The sequence below is a fragment of the Erpetoichthys calabaricus genome, chromosome 4, assembly GCF_900747795.2.
Source record: "Erpetoichthys calabaricus chromosome 4, fErpCal1.3, whole genome shotgun sequence".
Classification (NCBI taxonomy): Eukaryota; Metazoa; Chordata; class Cladistia; order Polypteriformes; family Polypteridae; genus Erpetoichthys; species Erpetoichthys calabaricus.
The window spans coordinates 230,786,997-230,810,095 of record NC_041397.2 but is presented as its reverse complement, the minus strand read 5'-3'; the positions used below and the strand labels follow the sequence as shown (position 1 = coordinate 230,810,095).

The 23,099-nt window shown below is 36.6% G+C and overlaps 1 protein-coding gene across 2 annotated transcripts in view; it reads left to right on the top strand.

Moving 5' to 3' along the window:
* LOC114650646 (NADPH oxidase 4) overlaps positions 1–21,538 on the top strand; it is an 85,004-nt gene extending 63,466 nt beyond the window's left edge. For both annotated transcript variants that reach the window (XM_028800417.2, XM_028800418.2), the window contains exons 15-18: positions 5,179–5,287; positions 11,472–11,540; positions 19,072–19,172; positions 20,631–21,538. In XM_028800417.2, coding sequence (XP_028656250.1) covers positions 5,179–5,287; positions 11,472–11,540; positions 19,072–19,172; positions 20,631–20,751 — 400 coding nt within the window. In that variant the 3' untranslated portion in view covers positions 20,752–21,538. The remainder of the gene's footprint in view (positions 1–5,178; positions 5,288–11,471; positions 11,541–19,071; positions 19,173–20,630) is intronic.
* The last annotated feature ends 1,561 nt before the right edge of the window (positions 21,539–23,099 follow it).

Below are 23,099 nucleotides of genomic sequence, written 5' to 3'. Positions count from 1 at the left end.
AGTCAACTCTGATTATTTTGTACTTTACCATTAATCACCATCTTCTTTTAGGTCTCTAGCATAAATATGGTATTTTCCAGACACAATGATTTAAATATACAGCTACTAGCATGTCAGAAAAAATAAGTGATATGCTTATTGCTGTTTTCTTATGAATACATTATAAAATTAAGTTTGATTCTTGGTCAGATTGCATTTTTAACTGAATTTCTTAATCAAGAGGAAGTTAATACATCATTTAAAGGGTATAAACATAAACATGAAGGTTAAAGATTTGATTAGTGCAGCTCATTAACAGTCTGAAAAACAATTTCAGCTCCTTTTCCGTGTGCTAACAAAATGCATATTGAAATGTGTCAAAGTTAATAACTTAGTGACTTCTCTTAATTTCAAATGTTACTCTTAAAATGTTGCTTGTCTATAAATTTAAGTGTCTCTTATTGATTCCAAAATTTTATGTGTAAATGGAATTTGATTATGGTTTTGGGTTGACCTTTAACATCCATCCATCCATTATCCAACCCGCTATATCCTAACTACAGGGTCATGGGGGTCTGCTGGAGCCAATCCCAACCAAAACACAGGGCGCAAGGCAGGAAACAAACCCTGGGCAGGGTGCCTGCCTACCACAGGGCGCACACACACACACACTAGGGACAATTTAGAATCGCCAATGCACCTAACCTGCATGTCTTTGGACTGTGGGAAGAAACCGGAGGACCCGGAGGAAACCCACACAGACACGGGGAGAACATGCAAACTCCACTTAGGGAAGACCCGGGAAGCGAACCCAAGTCCTCAGGTCTCCCAACTGCGAGGCAGCAGCGCCACCGTGTCGCCCAGAAGATTATAATCATAAGTCATATTGTGAATGTGCAGGCAGTATGAAATTGCAGTTTATATGAGCAACATTACCTTCTATTTATATATGAGTAGAGTGTATTCAATTAACTGTTCTTTTTACAGAAGTGGTGCAAACAAATATGACAGATAATTGTTAGTGGCAGCAGGTATCAGATTATTGAGTGGTGTTGTTACACACTGCTGTTTTACAGCCTAACACATGGTATCATACTATTGAAGTCCAAAACAGTATGTGTCATGATCAGCTCAGCATCCTGCATATTACATATTACAGCTACAGTAATTGTTGCCAGTTACATTGTTTTTTAAATTCTGTTCTTCAGTACCTTTTATGATGGAAAATTCCATTTTCTTTTTTCTCTTTGATTCCCTTGTTTCTTTTGTTTTTGTCAAATTCCTTGGGAGATTTTGAATACATTAAAATTCCATTGTTGTGATTACATGTAGCAGATATAATATGGAACTAATTATACTGCTGTTTATTTACTATTTTTGTATATTTGGTTATAAAACATTAGAAGTTAAAGAAATTATTTAGCTTTTTGTACATGCTGCTGTTTTCTCATTTATTTTGTCATCAGGTTTCTGCTTTTGCATATAATTAATATTATTGTACCCCCATTTGTAAAACTCATGTGCTACTTCAAACACTCTACAAATAACTTGTGCATATGCCTTCACATTACTCAATGCAATATTTTCAGGAATGTTTTGATTCAGTGGCTCCTTTTGTTCCAGTCACTGAACAATCAGGGCCCCTTTGTCCTCAAAAATACCTAAGCCAAACATTTAACCACTTTATTCCATTTCATATGCATAATCAACAGTTTAAACACACTGAATGGCTGACGTTTTTACATTATTGTATGTTGTTGTTAATTGTTTTATTTTTTATAGATTTTTTTTCTGTGCTCCATATTCTTCAGTTTTCTGCATGATTGCACTTTTTCTTTTATTTGTATCACCAAATTTCTTTATGAGAGACCTAGAGTATGTAAAAATCTAAGTTTTGTGGTTATAAAATACAAGTAAAAAAAAAGGCGTATATTGATCCTCTATCTGCATATACTGTTATGACATACTACCTACATAGTGCCTTTTTCCTTTCCTGTTCTTGTTTGTAGCTATAACACTGATTGCCATTTCATAGTTTTCATGTGTTTTCTGTTTTTATAATAGCTTAATTATGTGCTGCACCTATAAACAACCCCAATTACATTTTTATTTTTAATGTTTCTTGCATAAAAAATAAATGATATTCAATGTGATTTCTACAGTACTTAAGATTTATCTCTATTTATTATGATTTACATTATTTTATCATAAGGTTTCTGTATTTCAGATAATAATATACCTATGCTACTTTCCTGCAACCTAATAATTTAAATGGTCCTGAAATAACTGTTCCATACATATCACCAGTACAAATTTGTCTGTTCCAGCGGGTTCTCATTATTTGATAAATCTAGTCACCCTGTCGAACACCAGCCTTTTAGCAACACATCTACTTTGTTCTCAGTGGTCTTAACTGGACTAGTAAATGGTACTCATAAAATGCTTCATTGTAAATCTGTCTTGTCAACTCAATCTCTGAGCTTCTTGTTAGTTTGCTAAAATTCAAAAAGATAGATAATTCTTAAGGTAATTTATAGGAACTAAAAATTAATTTAAAATTAAACAGAACTGCTGAAATGGAAAGAGACAGTATATGAATAATATGTCAGTATGTTGCGAAACAGTTACAGAACAGAACATAAATATATACAGAACATGTACAGTATATACTCATGTACTATATACAGTGAATCCGGAAAGTATTCACAGCGCATCATTTTTTCCACATTTTGTTATGTTACAGCCTTATTCCAAAATGGATTAAATTCATTTTTTTCCTCAGAATTCTACACACAACACCCCATAATGACAACGTGAAAAAAGTTTGAGGTTTTTGCAAATTTTTTAAAAACAAAAAAATTGAGAAAGCACATGTACATAAGTATTCACAGCCTTTGCCATGAAGCTCAAAATTGAGCTTAGGTGCATCCTGTTTCCCCTGATCATCCTTGAGATGTTTCTGCAGTTTAATTGGAGTCCACCTGTGGTAAATTCAGTTGATTGGACATGATTTGGATTTCTATATAAGGTCCCACAGTTGACAGTTCATGTCAGAGCACAAACCAAGCACAAAGTCAAAGGAATTGTCTGTAGACCTCCAAGACAGGATTGTCTCGAGGCACAAATCTGGGGAAGGTTACAGAAAAATTTCTGCTGCTTTGAAGGTCCCAATGAGCACAGTGGCCTCCATCATCCGTAAGTGGAAGAAGTTCGAAACCACCAGGACTCTTCCTAGAGCTGGCCGGCCATCTAAACTGAGCGATTGGGGGAGAAGGGCCTTAGTCAGGGAGGTGACCAAGAACCCGATGGTCACTCTGTCAGAGCTTCAGAGGTCCTCTGTGGAGAGAGGAGAACCTTCCAGAAGGACAACCATCTCTGCAGCAATACACCAATCAGGCCTGTATGGTAGAGTGGCCAGGCGGAAGCCACTCCTTAGTAAAAGGCACATGGCAGCCCACCTGGAGTTTGCCAAAAGGCACCTGAAGGACTCTCAGACCATGAGAAAGAAAATTCTCTGGTCTGATGAGACAAAGATTGAACTCTTTGGTGTGAATGCCAGGCGTCACATTTGGAGGAATCCAGGCACGGCTCATCACCAGGCCAATACCATCCCTACAGTGAAGCATGGTGGTGGCAGCATCATGCTGTGGGGATGTTTTTCAGTGGCAGGAACTGGGAGACTAGTCAGGATAAAGGGAAAGATGACTGCAGCAATGTACAGAGACATCCTGGATGAAAACCTGCTCCAGAGCGCTCTTGACCTCAGACTGGGGCGACGGTTCATCTTTCAGCAGGACAACGACCCTAAGCACACAGCCAAGATATCAAAGGAGTGGCTTCAGGACAACTCTGTGAATGTCCTTGAGTGGCCCAGCCAGAGCCCAGACTTGAATCCGATTGAACATCTCTGGAGAGATCTTAAAATGGCTGTGCACCAACGCTTCCCATCCAACCTGATGGAGCTTGAGAGGTGCTGCAAAGAGGAATGGGTGAAACTGGCCAAGGATAGGTGTGCCAAGCTTGTGGCATCATATTCAAAAAGACTTGTATTGAGCAAAGGCTGTGAATACTTATGTATGTGTGATTTCTCAGTTTTTTTATTTTCAATAAATGTGCAAAAACCTCAAATAAACTTTTTTCACGTTGTCATTATGGGATGTTGTGTGTAGAATTCTGAGGAAAAAAATTAATTTAATCCATTTTGGAATAAGGCTGTAACATAACAAAATGTGGAAAAAGTGATGCGCTGTGAATACTTTCCAGATGCACTGTATAATACTATAAGAATACAGTAATCCCTCCTCCATCGCGGGGGTTGCGTTCCAGAGCCACCCGCGAAATAGGAAAATCCGCGAAGTAGAAACCATATGTTTATATGGTTATTTTTAGAATGTCATGCTTGGGTCACAGATTTGCGCAGAAACACAGGAGGTTGTAGAGAGACAGGAACGTTATTCAAACACTGCAAACAAACATTTGTCTCTTTTTCAAAAGTTTAAACTGTGCTCCATGACAAGACAGAGATGACAGTTCTGTCTCACAATTAAAAGAATGCAAACATATCTTCCTTTTCAAAGGAGTGCAAAGTAAGCAGTCAAAAAAAAATCAATAGGGCTTTTAAGTATGCGAAGCACCGCCGGTACAAAGCTGTTGAAGGCGGCAGCTCACACCCCCTCTGTCAGGAGCAGGAAGAGAGAGAGAGAGAGAGAGAGAGAGATAGCGAGAGACAGATAAAAAAAATCAATACGTGCCCTTTGAGCTTTTAAGTATGCGAAGCTCCGTGCAGCCTGTCCTTCAGGAAGCAGCTGCACACAGCCCCCCTGCTCACACCCCCCTACGTCAGCGCAAGAGAGAGAGAGAGAGAGACAAAGTAAGCTGGATAGCTTTTCAGCCATCTGCCAATAGCGTCCCTTGTATGAAATCAACTGGGCAAACCAACTGAGGAAGCATGTACCAGAAATTAAAAGACCCATTGTCCGCAGAAACCCGCGAAGTAGCGAAAAATCCGCGATATATATTTAAATATGCTTACATATAAAATCCGCGATGGAGTGAAGCCGCGAAAGGCGAAGCGCGATATAGCGAGGGATCACTGTAGTTGCTTTTGGTGCAATTTCATTCATTTATGCTGTTTTAGAATTAACTGTATGGAATTTGCAAACTTTGGCTTTGTGAGTAATTTGAATTATCTTCCTGCAGAGATGAATGGAGACACTACAAACTCAGGCGACTTTACTTCATCTGGGTTTGCAGAGAAATCCGGTCTTTCTACTGGTTTACAGATCTGCTTGGTGCGTTACACCACAAGGTAAGAAACATTGAGATAGTAATTTATTGAATAAGTATTCATATAATAATTTATAGAACTTTATAATAATGTTTAAAGAAATGATTGTAACAGCAAGAATCCTGATATGTGGATCTGAGCACTATGTTAACATCTCCATCTGTAGAATATGCGCAAAGAACTTCAGACCCTCACTTACAGTAAACTGAGAATGTTTCAGTGTATCTGTTTCACATTTTTAAGTTTAGTTGTACCATTTGCTTTCATCATCTGGTCAACTACAGATACTGTGCCGTTTCCAGTAAATGAAAAGATTTAATTGTATTCAAGCAGTCAAATACAAGGAATCCCTATTATTTGCTAGTCTGTTATGTACTGAAGGGGACATTGCATCCTGATTGTACGTCAGATTAGGTTTCAGTGATGCATTTCAACAATTCATCCCGATGACTCAGGATGATTATATGATTAGTGAAAACAATGTTTCATGTATTACTGCTGTTTCTGATGAAGTATATCAAACACTGAATTAGCCATCTTTGGATACTTGGCATTTACAGTATTAATATGGACTGAACATGCTAGGGCAAACAACATCTTGCCTTATTTCATGCTTTATATGCCAAGAACATAAAAGTCTACATGAAGATTATAGATATGTGCACCACAGCCATGAATGTCTTTGTGATGGTAATGTGAAGATTAGCACACTTAGACTATTCGGAGAACATCACTAAACGAGGAATATATTTAATCAAATGTGTGCAGTCTTCTTCTGACTAAATACAATACTAACAAAACTTAAGTAACACTTGTAGAAATCCAACACAATGTATCAAATTTGTCATTCTCCTTCTTAAATAGTATTTTACCAAAAATTGTACTATCAGTACATTCTATTTCCACTGTTCGAGTTATATTGGATTGTATGTCCGAATTAAAAGATTACTCTTTTGCTAATGTTGAAACTTTATTCATCTTCTTTCTGTACCTTAAACAAAAGTATTTTGCTCAAGAAAATCTTCCAGAACTGAAAGAATAAGTACATTTTAACTGCAGTTTCAGGCAAAACCCAAAAATGAGCATAGGGAGTAGAAGTATAAGTGAAAGAAGAAGTAAGAGCATCATAGTGATTGGTATAATAGTGGCAACTATTATGTCATATTCATTTCTCCTTGCTGTTCATACTCTAGCATGCTTTCAGTACCTGTTTGGAAAAGTAACAGCAGCAACCTCAGACCACCCAGATGCAAGACATAAACTCAGCCATGTGCATGAACATTAATAAAAATAGAAGAGGTCTTTATAAAATTTAATAGAAATGCAAATCTAATAAGTATTTTTTCATCCTTGAACATGCAGATATTGGGAAATGACAAATATAATTAAGAAAGGTATTAACTTAAAAACCTCACCACACTGTTCACAATAAAGTAGGTCTGGAATATGGATTGATGGATGTATTCACTTAAAGATATCACTGGAATGAAATCCTACTGTCTTTCTTGGGAAATGGGCCTTCCATCGTTAAAGTTTTTAAGATAAAACTGAATGTGTTTTATACCTTGTTATTTCATACAAAAACAAACTAATATACAAAAATGTATGAGTCCTATATTTCCTGTACAATTAAAGAGAAAACACTGACCCCCCCTTCCTCCTCATTTGTATTTGCATCTAATAGGATAACCCCTGTCTGCTGCGTTATGCGATGGTTAGCTATGCTGGCAACCTTCACCAGCAGGAAGATCTATATTGGGTATTAGTGAGCTTTTAATGAAAGATTAAGTTCACTTTTGTATATTATAAAAACTGTTCTTTAGTTTTGGATACCTTTAAACCCCATGAAAAATGACAGCAATGTTATAAATATATCCACTAACTACAATACCATTTATCAGTTATAAAACCTTTGTTTTAGTGAGCATTTTACTCTGAAAGGCTGCAGGGTTAGGTTCTTTCAGGAAAACAAATTTACTTCAAAGAAAAAAAAACAGTAATAAATATATCCACTAATATTGGCAAATCCATCCATCCATTTTCCAACCCGCTGAATCTGAACACAGGGTCACAGGGGTCTGCTGGAGCCAATCCCAGCCAACACAGGGCACAAGGCAGGAACCAATCCCAGGCAGGGTGCCAACCCACCGCAGGACACATACAAACACACCCACACGCCAAGCACACACTAGGGCCAATTTAGAATTGCCAATCCACCTAACCTGCATGTCTTTGGACTGTGGGAGGAAACCCACGCAGACACGGGGAGAACATGCAAACTCCATGCAGGGAGGACCCGGGAAGCGAACCCAGGTCCCCAGATCTCCCAACTGCGAGGCAGCAGCACTACCCACTGCGCCACCGTGCCACCCAATATTGGCAAATGCATTTTGTAAACACAGATCACACATGAAAAACAGATTTTAAAACAATTAGTTCTATAAGAAGTTAGAGTGTTTTTCTTTAAAGCTGCAAGTCAGAAAACAGGCAGCTAGGGTTTGATCACTTTTCACAATGGTGTGAAGCTGCAACCTTCATAAGAAATGTTTATTTCAATATTTGGTTGTTCAAAGGATTTTTTTTCCCTAATGGCAGCATAATATTTTTCTTTTTACCTGAATGTCTAAAAAGTAATCAGATTTTATCTGTAAATGCCCTTTTAGAAAACTGTCTGGTCTGTTTTGCTTTTTTATTTTTAACTCTTTAAATACTTAAAGGTTAAACATTAGAGACCTTTCATACCATGTATGTTTAACCAGACAAAGTTAAATACTAGCAAAAATGCATCTGTTTTTTGTTAGTAAAAAACTTCAGCTAGACAAATAGTAATGAATTTCCTTACATGCAGGTTATACCCAGTCTGGTCTATTTATGAAAGTGCACCTTTGCTCCTGACTGTTCAGTTTTTCTTTACAATTAACAATACTGTTAATTGTTGTGTGAAGTATTTGCGATAGTTTTTATGTTAAAATATATGATATATATGCAGGAATGACCAGAGTGCCTAGTTCTAAGTGTAGAAGCAGCTAAATTAAATATTGGGCTTTGACACAGCTGCAAGTCTGGCAAAGAAAGAGCTTAGTATCAAAAGTTTCAAAAATGCTTCTAAAATTAGTGATTTGTAAATTCTCTTCACCTTGTATTATTGAAAACCCCACAACACATAATTTGATGTTTTAACTTGTGAATGTAATTGTTTGTTTGAATATATACACTCATGTCAAATGTGATAACTGCAACATGCTCCAAAAAGTTGGGACAGTCAAGTGTTTCCCACTGTGTCACATTACATTTCTTCAGATAACACTTATTACGTGTTTCGGCACTGAAAACACTTGTTGGTTAAGTTTAGTAAGCGGAAGTTACTCCAACTCATTTACTATTCAGGTCTCCAATTGTACGGGGCTTTCATTGTTGTATTATGTGCTTTATAATGTTTCACACAGGTCAGGACTGCCAACCTCATACCTGCACTCTCTGTTTACATAGCCATGCACTTAAAACCTGGGCAGAATGTAATTTACTATTGTCCTGCTGGTAAATGCAGGGATAGTCTTTAGAAAATATGTCATCTGGATGGCAGGATACGTTGCTTCAAAGTTTGTACATATCTTTCTGCATTAATGGTACACTCACAGATGCCAAGGGCACTGACACACACCCATAACATGATAGATGCTGTCTTTTGCAGCTGGCAACATTGATAGTTATTTTCCTCTTTGGCCTGGAGAACACAATGGCTGTTTGTTCCAAAAGCTATTTGAAATGTGTTCAGAACATAAAATACAGTTCCACTGTACTATTTTTCATCCCAAACAAGTTAAGCCCAGAGAAATCGGCGGCGATTCTGGACAATGTTGATGTATGGCATCTGCTTTGCACAGTAAAGCTTTCACTTACATTTGTGGATATAGCAGTAAAGTAAGAGACATCAACCTGGTTCATGTTGTTCAATAATGTCCCAACAATAGTGCAGTGCAAATCTTATCAAATAAAGTCAATAATTAATCCAATTAAAAAACGGTGCTTCATATAGAAATAAAAAAAAAATAACAATAAATCCTTTAAAATCCCATTAAGAAACATTGGACTATTCAGCAAGTCTATCTCAGCTCTATCTTTGTGTCCCTAGCTCACTCAAGCAGGGCTTCCCAGGTGGCAACAACTCCATCCAACCTGCCTTCTTTGGCTTCGGACATAATGCACCTAGCTGGAAATCTGACTTCCCATTTGCTACATTACACTCCGGGGATTCATGGGAGGGTCAATTGAAGTCCCCTGTTCTACACCACAGTTCAACAGGGATGCCCCTCTGAGTGCCGTTAGCTATACTCCCACACTGGTGTCTGACCACACTGCCTCCCTTTCTCCACCAAGCTTACTTCCACTGATGTAGACCTTGCTTTTTCTCTTTCAACTTTTGCCTCCAAATATTCTCCTATTGTTCTCCCCCTGTACTGCTCGTACTCTTCATTTTAACTGTTGGCAAGTGCAGGTGCGCAATTATGCACCCCAAAGTGCTAATGAGGCATTTGGCCAGACAGTCCAATTCTGCACATGAACGCATGATCTGCTGACCACCTTATCATCTCATCAACACCATGGAGCCACTCCACCATGCTAAAACACAACTGCACCCCACCCCTCAAGCTTAAGTGCACTGTTTTTTTTTTTTAAATTTGTACTGCCATGAACCTCACCTCATAACATATTGTGCACTGTAGAGAGTAAGATGCCCAAAATCCTACCAATTTGTCTTTGGAGATTATCATTCTCAAAGTGCCGGATTATTTACTGGTGTGTCTGATAGCAAACTGGTGAGCCTAGCTCAATCCTTACTCTTGAAGGATTCAGTCTTTCTTTTTGGAGGCTCCATGTATACCAGAACATGATGGCCTTACCTGCTTCACATCACCTTATTGTCTCACATTGTTACATCATTATTAGACCTAAACTAACCTACCCAAGCTCTTTTGGAACTTCAATTTCAGGATAAATGTATATCTTTAAAAACTAATGTAGTTAATTAGGTAAAAATAAAATAGTTTGACCTTACGCTGTATTTGTATGAATATAAAACAAAGTAAATTTACAAATCACTCCTTTTTGTTTTCATTAGCATTTCCCATACTGTCCCAACTTTTATGGAATTGCAATGGCATATGCACACATTAAAGAGTATGCATTGGATCAAATCAGTATTGTCTTTGAATTCTATATTCTTAGATTTAAATGATGTGCTGTACAAGCTCCTTCCTGTGGGCATTCATGGCTTGTCCATTTGAAACAGTCACCACACAGAATATTTAGTAAATAGTGACTAAGATCAGGATTGAAGATCAAGATTTTATTTATTTATCACATGTACACACATTGGGTACATAATGAAAAGCAGTTCAGTGAACAGTTTGTACTGTGCAATAAAATTGAAAAATCTACAATAATATAGATATTAAATATTAAAAGGTGCAGATGAAAATACTCAAGTAATTGCAATGGCTAATACATATTAGAGGCATAACAATTGTAAAATAATAAAGTTAAACAATATAAATAATAGAGGACTCTTATTACAGTTTTGAGAAATGCCTGACAAGGTGACCATTAGTTATTATTATTGTTTTGGAAATCAAGCTCTTTCTCAGTCTTTATGTTCTTGATTTGGGGCAACACATGTGTCTACCTGGACTTAACCATTTCTGTTGGTTACCGTGGTAGTGTACATTTTTGCATACAGGTCCTGTAAGGATGGTGGTGATATGATATGATATGATATGATATGATATGATATAAAACGTGGTATGTCACAGTTTACGGGTAACCTAAAAACACAAAAACAAATTTATAATCTAAATGATAATAAACAATGGCTAGATTTTCGTCCTAAATTGTAGACTTGATTAGCATATTTCCAATGTAGTATTCAAGAGACAGGAGTTAACACTAATATTTCATGTGTCAAGCATTAGAAACATCAGCTTAAATTAAATGGCAAAAAAACAAAGAATTTAAGAAATTTTCTGACCTTTGACTTCAAGAAGCCATAATAGATAGATAGATAGATAGATAGATAGATAGATAGATAGATAGATAGATAGATAGATAGATAGATAGATAGATAGATAGATAGATAGATAGATAGATACTTTATTAATTAAATTAAATTCACAATTGTTACTGTATTTTGTTTTGTTTTTAATACTAGCTTTGGGAGGAAAATCGACCAGATTATTTAAACATCCAGCTATACCTCAGCCAATCCAAAGGAATACAGGTAAAAAGATACTATTTACTTTTTAAAAGAATAAGAACTAATTAAAAATATAGCATTAACATCAGTAGAAGTTGTACTTTACTCTGATAAAGCATAGATTTGTGATATTTGCTGTAATTTTACTGCCATTAGTATTGAAAAGAAACAATGATTTAACTAGCATGGTCAATTTTAAACTTTCAGAATGATGTGCTCTCTATTGGTTGTTGTAAATGTATACAGTATAATGTCAAGGCTAGATGTTTCTTTTAGGATTGTTTTTCAATTGTCATTTTGATATTTTTTGTGGCTTGCTCCTTAAAACGGTTACCTCAGATGTGCTATCTGTTTTTCAAAACCTTTTGAACTTCATAATTTTTTCAGAACACTCCAAGTTCTTTTAATATTGTGACCCATGAGTCACTGTCTTGCACCCCAAAACACAAGGCTGAGTCTCAGTACTTTAGCAAAACCAGCTTTATTCAACTTGAAATTGGAACAGCAGGGTTATTTATTTTAGCGGGAACTACCACTCTCCACAGACACAGCAAACGGGCATAGTCAGTGGCCGAGTTATACTGTTCCCTGCATTTATGATGTCCCTTTTATTACCCATCGGCAACAGGCATATATAGCACGATCTCAATCAGCCCGTAGTTGTTTTTGTGGTGCTGACTCCAACAAACTCAATCTGATTTTGAAAATGGGTGGAAGGATGACAGGACACATCACAATCTACTGATTAGGTACAATATGCACAAAAAGCAAAATGTTCAGTATCATCCTAGCCTTCAGTAATAACAGTTCTAGTTTGTATTATCATAGAAATGAACCAAGAACAGCAACAACAGACAAAAATCAAAAGTCATTATGAACATCATACAACATGAACCATAATACAACATGAACATCATACAACATGAACATACATATAGATAGATAGATAGATAGATAGATAGATAGATAGATAGATAGATAGATAGATAGATAGATAGATAGATAGATAGATAGATAGATAGATAGATAGATAGATAGATAGATAGATAGATAGATAGAATTCTTTATTGTCATTATGCATACACATAAAATTTTTTGGTGGTAGGACTCAGCTTCAAGGCAGAATACTTAAATACACAATACACTATACATAATAAAATAAACATAATAAGTATAAAAGACAGCAGCAATAAAACATCATCAAGTCCAGAATTTTCCTGAGGTAATATGCCTGCATAGACCAGTGATCTGTGTGTGTGTGGGTCTGCAGGGAAGGAATACAAGTGTGTGTGTTTGATTACGAGGGAAAGTCAATGTCAATTTATTTATATAGCACATTTAAAACAACATAGTAATGCTGTGGCCAAAGTGCTTTACAATAATAGAATAAAAGAAAAACAAAACAATTAACATAAAACATAAATAGAAATAAAATATATGAACATAAAACAAAAACAGTCGATTCCAGTTAATTGGAACACCGGTTAAGTGGACCAGCCGCTTATTCGGACCGAATCCTAAAGAACCGAAACAGATCATATTACATAAGCCTAATATTGTTCACTTATCTGGACTAAAATTCCGTTTAATTGGACCAAAGAACGTGACAGAGAATAAGAAAAAGAAGCCACAAGTCGCCCGCGGAAAGCAGATGTAAAGCGGGTCAGCGACATTGGGAGGATCCCTGGGCTCCCCAGGAGAATTTATGCTTTTATCAAAGGTCAGGAAGTTGGAAAATTTGTGCCAAGTGCAAACCAGTGGGGGTGAACATGCCTGCCCTTTCTTTCCTAAAACGGACTGCCCAGTAGCCGGCGACATGAAGTTGAGCGTAAACAAGAGTGTCCATGCAAGGAATTCCTTCCTGTCAATCAGGATTAAAGTTTACGCGAGAAAGCTTTTGCTTCAAAAAGTCAAACAGGACGCTTTTAGTGCCGAAGCTTTGAATGGCGAGCATTTTGTGGCTCTCCTGACCTCCACAAACACCAAGATTTCATCAGAAGTCTGTGAACTGTGTGTGTCTTGTTTCCCCTGCCAAAATGCCACGGCGGGACTTGACGTTAGCTGAAAAAATTGATTTCCTGGATCAGATCAGGCAACAACCACCAAACACTTGTCAGTGTCGGTTGGTTGAAATTACCGGCTTGACAAAGACTACAATTTCGCGCTTGTTAAAACTAGAGAAAAAGATGCTAGAAGAATGGGCACAATTCCAGAAAATGCCAGGAAATGCATTGAAACTTTGCGCCGCTATTTCATGCAGGAGGGAAATGAAGGCAGTCCCATTGATGCATTAGATGTTTGTGGTGATTTTGTTCAAGTGCAGTGCATCAACAGAATGCGTCAGATCCACACTAGCCAAGTTCTTCAAACGTTGACTGGAATTTGGTAATGTAACCTTTTTTATTGTGCTTCGCATGCTGAGTGTCGTGTAGATCGTTTCGAAGAATTTGTAGATTTCTTTTTCAATAAACAAAGTTGTAAGCAACCGTACATGTACATGTATGTAGTTCTTGTTTGTACGTTCGCTATACGCATGTGCAGCACAATAAAAGTCATAATGACATTTTAATATGTTACTTATAGCACGTCCCGTCTTGGTTGCACATGTATAGGGCATGTTCGTGTAATCAGACCAGCCGGTTATTAGGACCAAAATGATTGCGTCCCAATGTGGTCCAATTAACCGGAATCGACTGTACATAAAAAATAGAAGTAATGTTATATAATCACAAAGAGGAAACCATCAGTATTACTGAAGGTCACGGAATGTGAAAGGTCACGCGAAGTGTGTGTTCATGTCTATAGGGGGGCAGATTAGGGGTAGATGTATGTGTGTATCAGCAGGGGCAGATGGACTTCACAGCTCTGGGGAAAAAGCTGTCTTTCAGTCTGCTGGTATGTGTTTTTATGTTTCTGTACCACTATCCTGAAGGCAGTGGTACAAACAGTCCATTTCCCGGATGGGTGAGATCCACAGCTATACATTTGGCCCTCTTCTGAACCCTTCCAGCATATAGAGAGTCCAGGTCTAGGAGAGGACTTCCCACGATCCCATGTGCTGTTCTCACCACACGTGCCAAAGTCCTTCCTGTCCTGTGCAACTGCTGTACCACACTGTCATACTGTGACAGAGGATTCTTTCTGTAGTGGATCTGTAGAAGTTTGTGAGCAGCCGAGAGGAGAATCCAGCTCATCTCATCTTCCTGAGGAAGAAGAGTCTTTGTTGGGCTTTCTTTACCAGGTGAGATGTGTTCAAAGACCAGGTCAGATCTGATGTGATGTGGATACCCAAGAACTTGATAATGTCCACACACATTACAGCCTCCTCATGTATGAATATAGGAGCATGTTCTGTTCTTCTGGACCTGCTATAGTCTACAATGATCTCTTTGGTCTTGCTGGTGTTCAAAATGAGTTTGTTGGCTGAGCACCATAGTGATAGGTGTTGTATCTCCTCTCTATAGTGAGTCTCATCATTGTCTGATATGAGACCCACAACGGTTGTATCATCCGCAAACTTCATAACCATATTTGTGGCATGGATGGCAGAGCAATCGTGTGTAAATAATGTGAGGAGTTCTGGGCTGAGCACACAACCCTGTGGCGTGCCTGTGTTCAGAACCAGTGTGGCTGATGTACGATCACAAATTCTAACCAGCTGAGGCCTGTTAGCGAGAAAGTCCCTGATTCAGAGACACAACAATGTGGACAGACCCAGATTATGAAGCTTTTGTACCAGCTTGTCTGGGATTACGGTGTTAAACGTTGAAGTAAAATTGACGAATAGCATCCTAACATAAGTGTTAGGGCACTGCAGATGAGTCAGGGCTGTGTGAAGTACTATTGAGACGGCATCCACTGTAGATCTGTTCCTCCTGTAGGCGAACTGATGGTTGTCAAATCCAGCAGGGATGGCATCCTTGATGTACTTTAGGAGGATTCTCTCAAAGCACTTCATTATTATTGGGGTCAGAGCCACAGGGCTGTAATCATTAAGGCAGGTGACCGCTGATTTTTTAGGCACTGGCACAATAGTGGAGGATTTGAGGCAGACAGGGACCATTGCAAGTTGTAGAGAAAGGTTGAAAATGTCCAGAAAAACTACTGCCAATTGATCAGCACATATTTTCAGTCTCTTACCCGACACCTTATCTGGTCCTGTAGCTCTGTTGGTGTTGATCCTCCTCAGGGTGGACCTCACTTGGTGTAGTTGCAGGACTAGAGGCTGATGTACAGTCTCCCTGCTGCTAGATGCATCAAAGCGTGCAAAGAAACTGTTCAAGGTGTCAGGGAGTCTAAGGTCATAGCTGACTTGCTGATTGCTGCGCTTATATGGGATGTTTTGCAGCACATGCCTAAGGTCACAGCTTTTACCATGTTAGATCAATGTAGATAAGGCTGTGTTTGTCAGAGCTCTCTAGAGTTTACTCTACTGCCATAGACTGAGACCTTTCAATAGATTGCCCAGCTGTAAATAAACAGTTGCTTAAAGTTAAGTACTGCTCCATCAGGCAAAGCTGCAGGTTGCTTGAACGTGATTTCACACACACGGCACATTGCAAAGGTCAAGTTCCGCTGCCTTTTGACCTTTGGAACACCAGCAGTCATTATTAATAGATTCATGAAGGTCTGAAATGCACAATATTCCAACCAGCATTTTATATTAGATGTTTTGTAACCCAAAACATACAGTGCACTGTCAACAACATTAAATTGTGTTGACCAAAAATGTTTGATAGAAAAGACTGACCTTGAACAGTTCATGTGATTCATTTGAATAGGTTTTATCCTGTAAATGGCAAGCAAATTCAAAAAGAAAAATCAGTATTATTTACTCATTGTTTACTCAGTGCTGTTAATATGAACCTTTTATCTCCATAACATTTAAATGAACTAAAGCATATCTGTTAATAAATGGTTATTTAGTGCCTAGCCATAACATGGCAGGAGCAATATTACCAAATTCAATGAAGATCTTCTCTGACTAAGTAGGCTTGTTCAATTTTGCTTATTGATTATAGTTGTATGGTATGTGTATATATTGTATGTATACTGTTACTGTTGCCTTTATCGATTTTTTTGCTCGTAATGCCTGTGTGAAATATTTTTTGTTTGACACAAACAAATGTATTTGTTTAGTTAGTTTTGGACCCTAAGACTTCTTTTGGTTTAAATATACTTTTACATTGTTACACAAATGAAAATGTATCAGCACATCTATTTCTGTTCCTCTGTTATAAGTTTCTAATATGTACAAATATCTGTTGCTTTATTGTATTATCACGTGCACCTAAGTTCATGCTAAAGAGGTACCAACTAACCTTTTAGGTTCTTCTCTTAATGGGGATACAAAGAAATGTTAAACCAGCTACATAACTGTTATCTGTAACCTTTTATCTATCTCACTGCCCTCATTTTACCCCGCATATTCAACCATAGAGACCTCTAATGACAGTCTGCTTTTACTGAATAGGACTGTCTTTACTTTCACTTCTTTACTTCAACTCAGTTAGTTGAACAGAAGGCTTCACAAGAATGTCCCCATGTTCCACTTAAGGGACCATAGCTAGACAAGGAATAATCATTTTAGTCATAAGCCCATTAGCAATCAATCAGACAAAGACTGGATTCAGGCTTTTACTTACAAATCACATTTGCTTCCATAATAACCACTAGCAACAAATACAAGTAATGCAAAGAATTATATTTTTTGTGGGTGAACACTCTATGGGTTCATGTGGTTTTCTTTCAGCAAGACACTCCATGTGGTCCAGTTCCTCAGTGTGACAGCTACACTATGCTTCATGGTTGCTTCCAGGAGCCTCTTGAACCCGGAACTGCCAATAACATACTGAGAATGAGCTGTGCAAATGAGGACACACACAATCAGGAAGGGTTGGAACAAAGTGCTTTTATTAAAACCAAAACGAACAGTGTCCAAAGTTCAGTGAAAAAAAAGTCAAATAAATAAATAATCCACAATAAAAACAGTGTCCAGGTAGAAATCCAAATAAATATATGCCATGAAAACGAGGTTAAAATCAAGGGCAAACATATCCTCTTGTAATACCATGTGCTTCTCTCTAAAATCCGACATCTCCTTGTTCTACTCTTGGTGGATTCTTTAACACGAGGAGAAGTCCACCAGCAGGCACAGATAACCCTTCAATCCAGCTTAAGTCTCTGTTGCTAGTCCGTCTGCCTTTGCAGGACACCAGGACGAGCTTTGCTAGTCAGTACCTCCACACCGCAGTCCATCTGGTTTTTTGTGGGAACTCCTGCTCCAAAGAGTACTCAGCAGGAATGGCCCCTCTGCCTCCCTCTTCAGTGTCAAACCGTATGCTTCCCACCAGGAGCTCACTTTCTCATCTGTCTGCTTTTCTACACAAATTGTGCCATCTCCCATCCTGTTGTTGCATTTTTCTCTGCCTTTCTTTCCTTTACCCTCCATGCCTTAATTTTTCCTTTACCTCTTTTTTTGTTTTCTTCTCTCTGCCTTGCAGACTCCCTATGCAGCCCTGATTGGGTTCAAGTGCAATCCTCCACCTAGAATTTGACTGACCTGCTTGCATTCACATGTGAATGCATAATCAGCTAAGCATCCCAAATCAGTCTTGGAGTGGTGCATGCACACTCACATGTTTACTCAGACCCACTTGGAGACTATATGTTCCAGGACTCACAATTTTTTATGTAAAACCACATTTTATCACTGACCTCTTATCACACTCAGTTACACATCATATATAATTAACCAAAAAAATGAAAAGAAAAATATTTTTGCCAGGGAGAGAGCTGTTTTTCCATGTGTCCAGAAACTAAACAGATTAATTCTGCAAGCTCAGTTTAAGCTCTTCTCAAAGTTTCCATTTTCAGTGGTTTCAGTGACAAAAACTGAACTGAAATGTCCATTTTAACAACAACTGGCAATTCAACTGAGAACTCTTTATGGCAAAAAAAAGTCGAATAAAAAGCCAATCACTCATCACCCATTATCCCATATCCTGCCCACCCCCAAAATGAGAACCTGGCTTTCTTTCTGCAGGCAAAAATGGCTAATATTTTTTACAACATCTCAAAACACTGTAATTTTACTAAATCATTATCATATAAGCTTAAGGTTTGGTTTTCCCATGCTGTTTTTAACTAATCAAAACACTGTGAGTGCTGTTTTGCAGTTCTGCTTTCCCAGACTACACTGCACTTCTGTTCAGCATGACAAGACTTTCAGGCTTTGGCCTATTACTTGAAATCTGTCAGTTGAAAAGGTTAAAACTTCTCACCTAAAAGCAATGAAATGTTGTCAAACTGACTAAATGTAGTTCAAGGTCATGTATGCAAAAAAAGTTAATGAAGAGTTATAATATCGTTTTCAAAATAATAGGTTTATTTAGAAAAACATCTCTTTTTGGATTACTATAATGCTTTAAGCAATTTTGATATTGTTTTAAACAATGTTGGGAGAGAGAGTTATATAATTATTTATACTTTTTTATAAAGAATACGTAAGATTTATTCATTAACATTTGTTTTTCCTATGGTATGTTTCTTTTAGAGTAGTTTTGGCGAGAAATACCAAATATTGAACTCTAGGCTTTTCATAGGACGACCACAATGGAAGCTAATATTTGAAGAAATTTCAAAGAGTAACCGACAGTAAGTGAACAATGTTTTAGTTGTTGTATATTGTCTTCCATGATCTGGTTTTATTTGCTTGAGTGTAACTTTGCATGTTACTCCCTTTCATATTTTTGGGGAACTATCCAGCAATTCTAATAAACTGCTTGTAAATACGAATATAGAGGAAGCTTTGAAGTTCTTTCTGCCTTAGGATTAGAAAATTAAATTTGTTTAACATAATAAGATGATTAAATTAATACATTTGTATTACAAATGAACTACACTTATCACCCACTAGCATTTAAAAGAAAAAGTTTTATGAGGCTAAAGAGAAGGGGGCTGTTTTTTAGTTATTTATATTACTAATCAAGATTGAAATTTTCAGGATTGTGTCATTTTTGCTTTGTGAGGTAATTCTGTCACCATCACAATCAGTAGTTTTCAGTCCTTGATGGCTATTTTTCTGCTGTTCTTTTTTAGTGAACAGTTTTCTTAATTAACTACAGCCTACTTTCTTCCCTTTTTAAAATCAATGTTTAATTCACATTTTAAGTTTCGGCTTTAACTGTACAACTAAAGTGCAGTCCAAGAGTCTGAAAATCAAAACCTATTCTTGAATTAATGTGTCATGCTAAATATGTCTTTTACAGTAAAACTGCCCACTATCTAATAGAAAGAATATGTTATATTATACTAATAATGGAAAGTTTTTTTAGGATTCGTCATGATTCACATAAACTTGTGGGGCCATTCTTTCAGTGGTACAGTGCCAAGTGTATGATTTTTTTTTTGCAAATTGTAACTTGCAGTTACATCTTTAATCAGTAGATTAAACCAGAGAATTCAAAAGGCATAAATAAGGCTCACAAAGATGACATGATCTTCTCACAATTGTAGAGGTGTTTCCATCACATTGCTACCCTCTCTTTCCTGCCCTGGTGTTCCTGAATGTTTCATTGTGCCTGATGGAGTCTATCTTACACTCTCTATCTTTTTCTTCCTGCCAGAGTGGATCTAGTGCCTGCTTTTTTATTTTTTATTACTAGTCATGGGTTAGCAGAGTAGACAAGCTCATCACGGACCATACAGTTTTAGCTCTGGTGTAGTGTTTTAAATCCGTTAACACTTAACTGCCCAAATTTTCTGCGTGACCATAAAAGGAACTTGTTTGAACATTAAAATGTATGATTTGTTTTCATGAGAAGCCTTAGGAAGATGTTAATTTTCCTGTTATAAAGAGATGATTTCTTTACTCCCAACTCTGTACTTAACAGCATATTTTAAATATACTGTACATACTGTATATAACATATGCAGTAATAGATGTTTTGATTTTTTTTCCTGAAGCAATTGAAAAAAAATGATTTGCATGTATTAATTTAGATTTAGAAAGTACTATAAATGGCTTAATAATCAAGGCACAGATTATATCTTGTAGATTTATGTTCTATGACATTTTTTTATACCTTGATGTTTCTTTTTGTTGTTTAACAGAAAACGTGTTGGAGTGTTTTGCTGCGGACCAAGTAAGATTTCCAAGACACTTCATAAACTCAGCAATAGCACTTGTGGTTTTGGAACAACATTTGAGTATAACAAAGAAACTTTTAGTTGAAGACTGGTCTTGGGTGCATATTGCTGTACAGCCTCAAACACTTTTTATCAGGTGGCCAGCATTCCTAAGGGGAATGAAATAAATGAATAAACAAGCAGGGATATGTAGCTAAAGAGACTGTTAAGGCATTTAATTTGGGTGATTACTTTACTCTCACTAAAAACTTGAACTTGAACACTAAAAACTTGTAAAATATCATTCTCTAAGCATCATAACCCTTTTTTTCAAAATGTGTCAGTGTTATTTAAAGTATTTGTGAGGCTTAAATATGTTTATTTATTAAAATGTGCACATTTATTTTTCATTTGAATAAAGATTTCTTTCTTAAAAGAAAGGATAGTGTAGCCAGTCCATTTCTGTCATTCAGTATTAAAATATGTGAGACCAAAAACTGAAAGAATAAATAAACAAATTTCACACTGTGGATTACAATGCCAGTAATTTATTTGTCTTATGGGTATGGATTTGTGGAATATGCAGTATGGTGTTGTTCATGTAAAAGTACTTTGATATTAACTTGCTCGATATGAAAGTTACAATATAAAGTAATGCAAACTTATCTAAAAATACATGAAGAATTACAACAAAATGCCCCTGAGCAACATTGACAGATTTCTTAAAAGGAGTTATGTACCATAAAATCTGTGAAGTATTCTTCATTTTCTGTTGCAATGTTAAACTGTTACAGTAAATAAATCACATTTGATGGAATGTGTACAGTATTTTCAATATGGTAATGACTTATGTTTCATTTTGTAATAAAAGGTAATTTATTTAACAAAGCACATCATGTTGAATAATTTGTTTCCTTTGTGCCAAAACATAATAAAACCATGGAACAAATGTTTTACTTTTTATTGATGTACTTGAAATACTTTGCATGTAGATCATAAGCACTGCTGTATTGATTGTTATATTGGTTGCCGATTTCCATTACAGCTGAATTTCTTAAGTTTAATTAAATTTTATATTTCCTTTGCTTTCTCAGCTTGTACATTAAGAACTAATTTATAGAATTATTTTTTTGCAGTTTTACATATCGATTTAAGATATTTGTTCTACAACAGTTCATTCACTTTTAATTCTATAGGAATATTTTTCTTTATTTATGGTATTTAAATTGCCAATGGTTTAGTGCATAAGTGGTCAGCATCAGTCCAAAAGTGGCTACAGGTTTTAATTCTAACCATTTTCTTAATTAGTGGCCAGTTTCTGCTACTAATTAACTTTATTTAATTGATTTGCTATTTAAGACTCAGACCCTTTAAATTGGGGGTGAGCAACATCAGTAACAGATGGCCGCAGTGGCTGTATATTTTTGTTCTAGCACAATTGCTTATTTAGAAAATAATTTTTGCCAATAACAGATCTTATTTACCATCATGACTTGTTAGTGTTTTAACTCTGCAATGTCAGGTCAATCTTAAATTGTAGATTTTGTTCTCCTTTCTAATGGTATCACCCAAATGATTCGACGTATGAGTAGTTTTCAGTTCTTCATTTTCTCTTCAGTTTCCTTCTGAGTATTTTATTAAACCAAATAGTGTACAATGAAGACACATGTGTAAAAGGAAACAAACTGGATGGAGAACTGCTGGTTCTTTTATCTCCAATGAAATAAGGATCAATTAAAAGCAGCAAATGTAGCTGTTAATGACTAAAATTAGTAATTAAGCTTCAAAATCTTAACGAGCAAGATAACTAAAATGAAGTAGAAAAATGTCACTTGAGCAGTAAGTGTTTCATTGGCAATAAATGACTTCTGATGAAGGAAATGGGTTGGAACAAAAACCTATAGCCACTGTGGCCCTTGACAACCAACATTGCTCAGACCTGATTTAAAAAGTCTGAGTCTTAAATAGCAAATCAATTAAATTAAGTTAATTAGAAGCAAGAACTGGTCACTTAATAAGAAAATAGTTAGAATTGAAAATCTAAAGCTACTATGTCCCTCTAGGAATTGCAGTTGGGCACCCCTGATTTTGTGGTTGAGAAATAATTTGTTTGTGAGTGGTCCTTCAGTAACTGATTAAAAGAGAGAACTTAAAATAAATAATTTAATTGGTGGTATGCTCAGTTAAAACAGGGTGTCTCCATACCTTTCCATGTTTTTTATTTTTTTGAGTCATAATTATTTTACCTAAACATCTATTATTTATAATGTTTAAAGCATAATCTACTTCTTACCCCAGTGCTATACTAAAAGTATATATGGTTTAACAAAGCATAAACCATCTACTGGAATGGAAGAAGCATGCAGTACAAACAGCATTTAGTTAATTGTTTCTGCACTGAAAATCCTACAGCATCATTTCAAAATACATTTTCTTTTTAATTACAGAACAAAA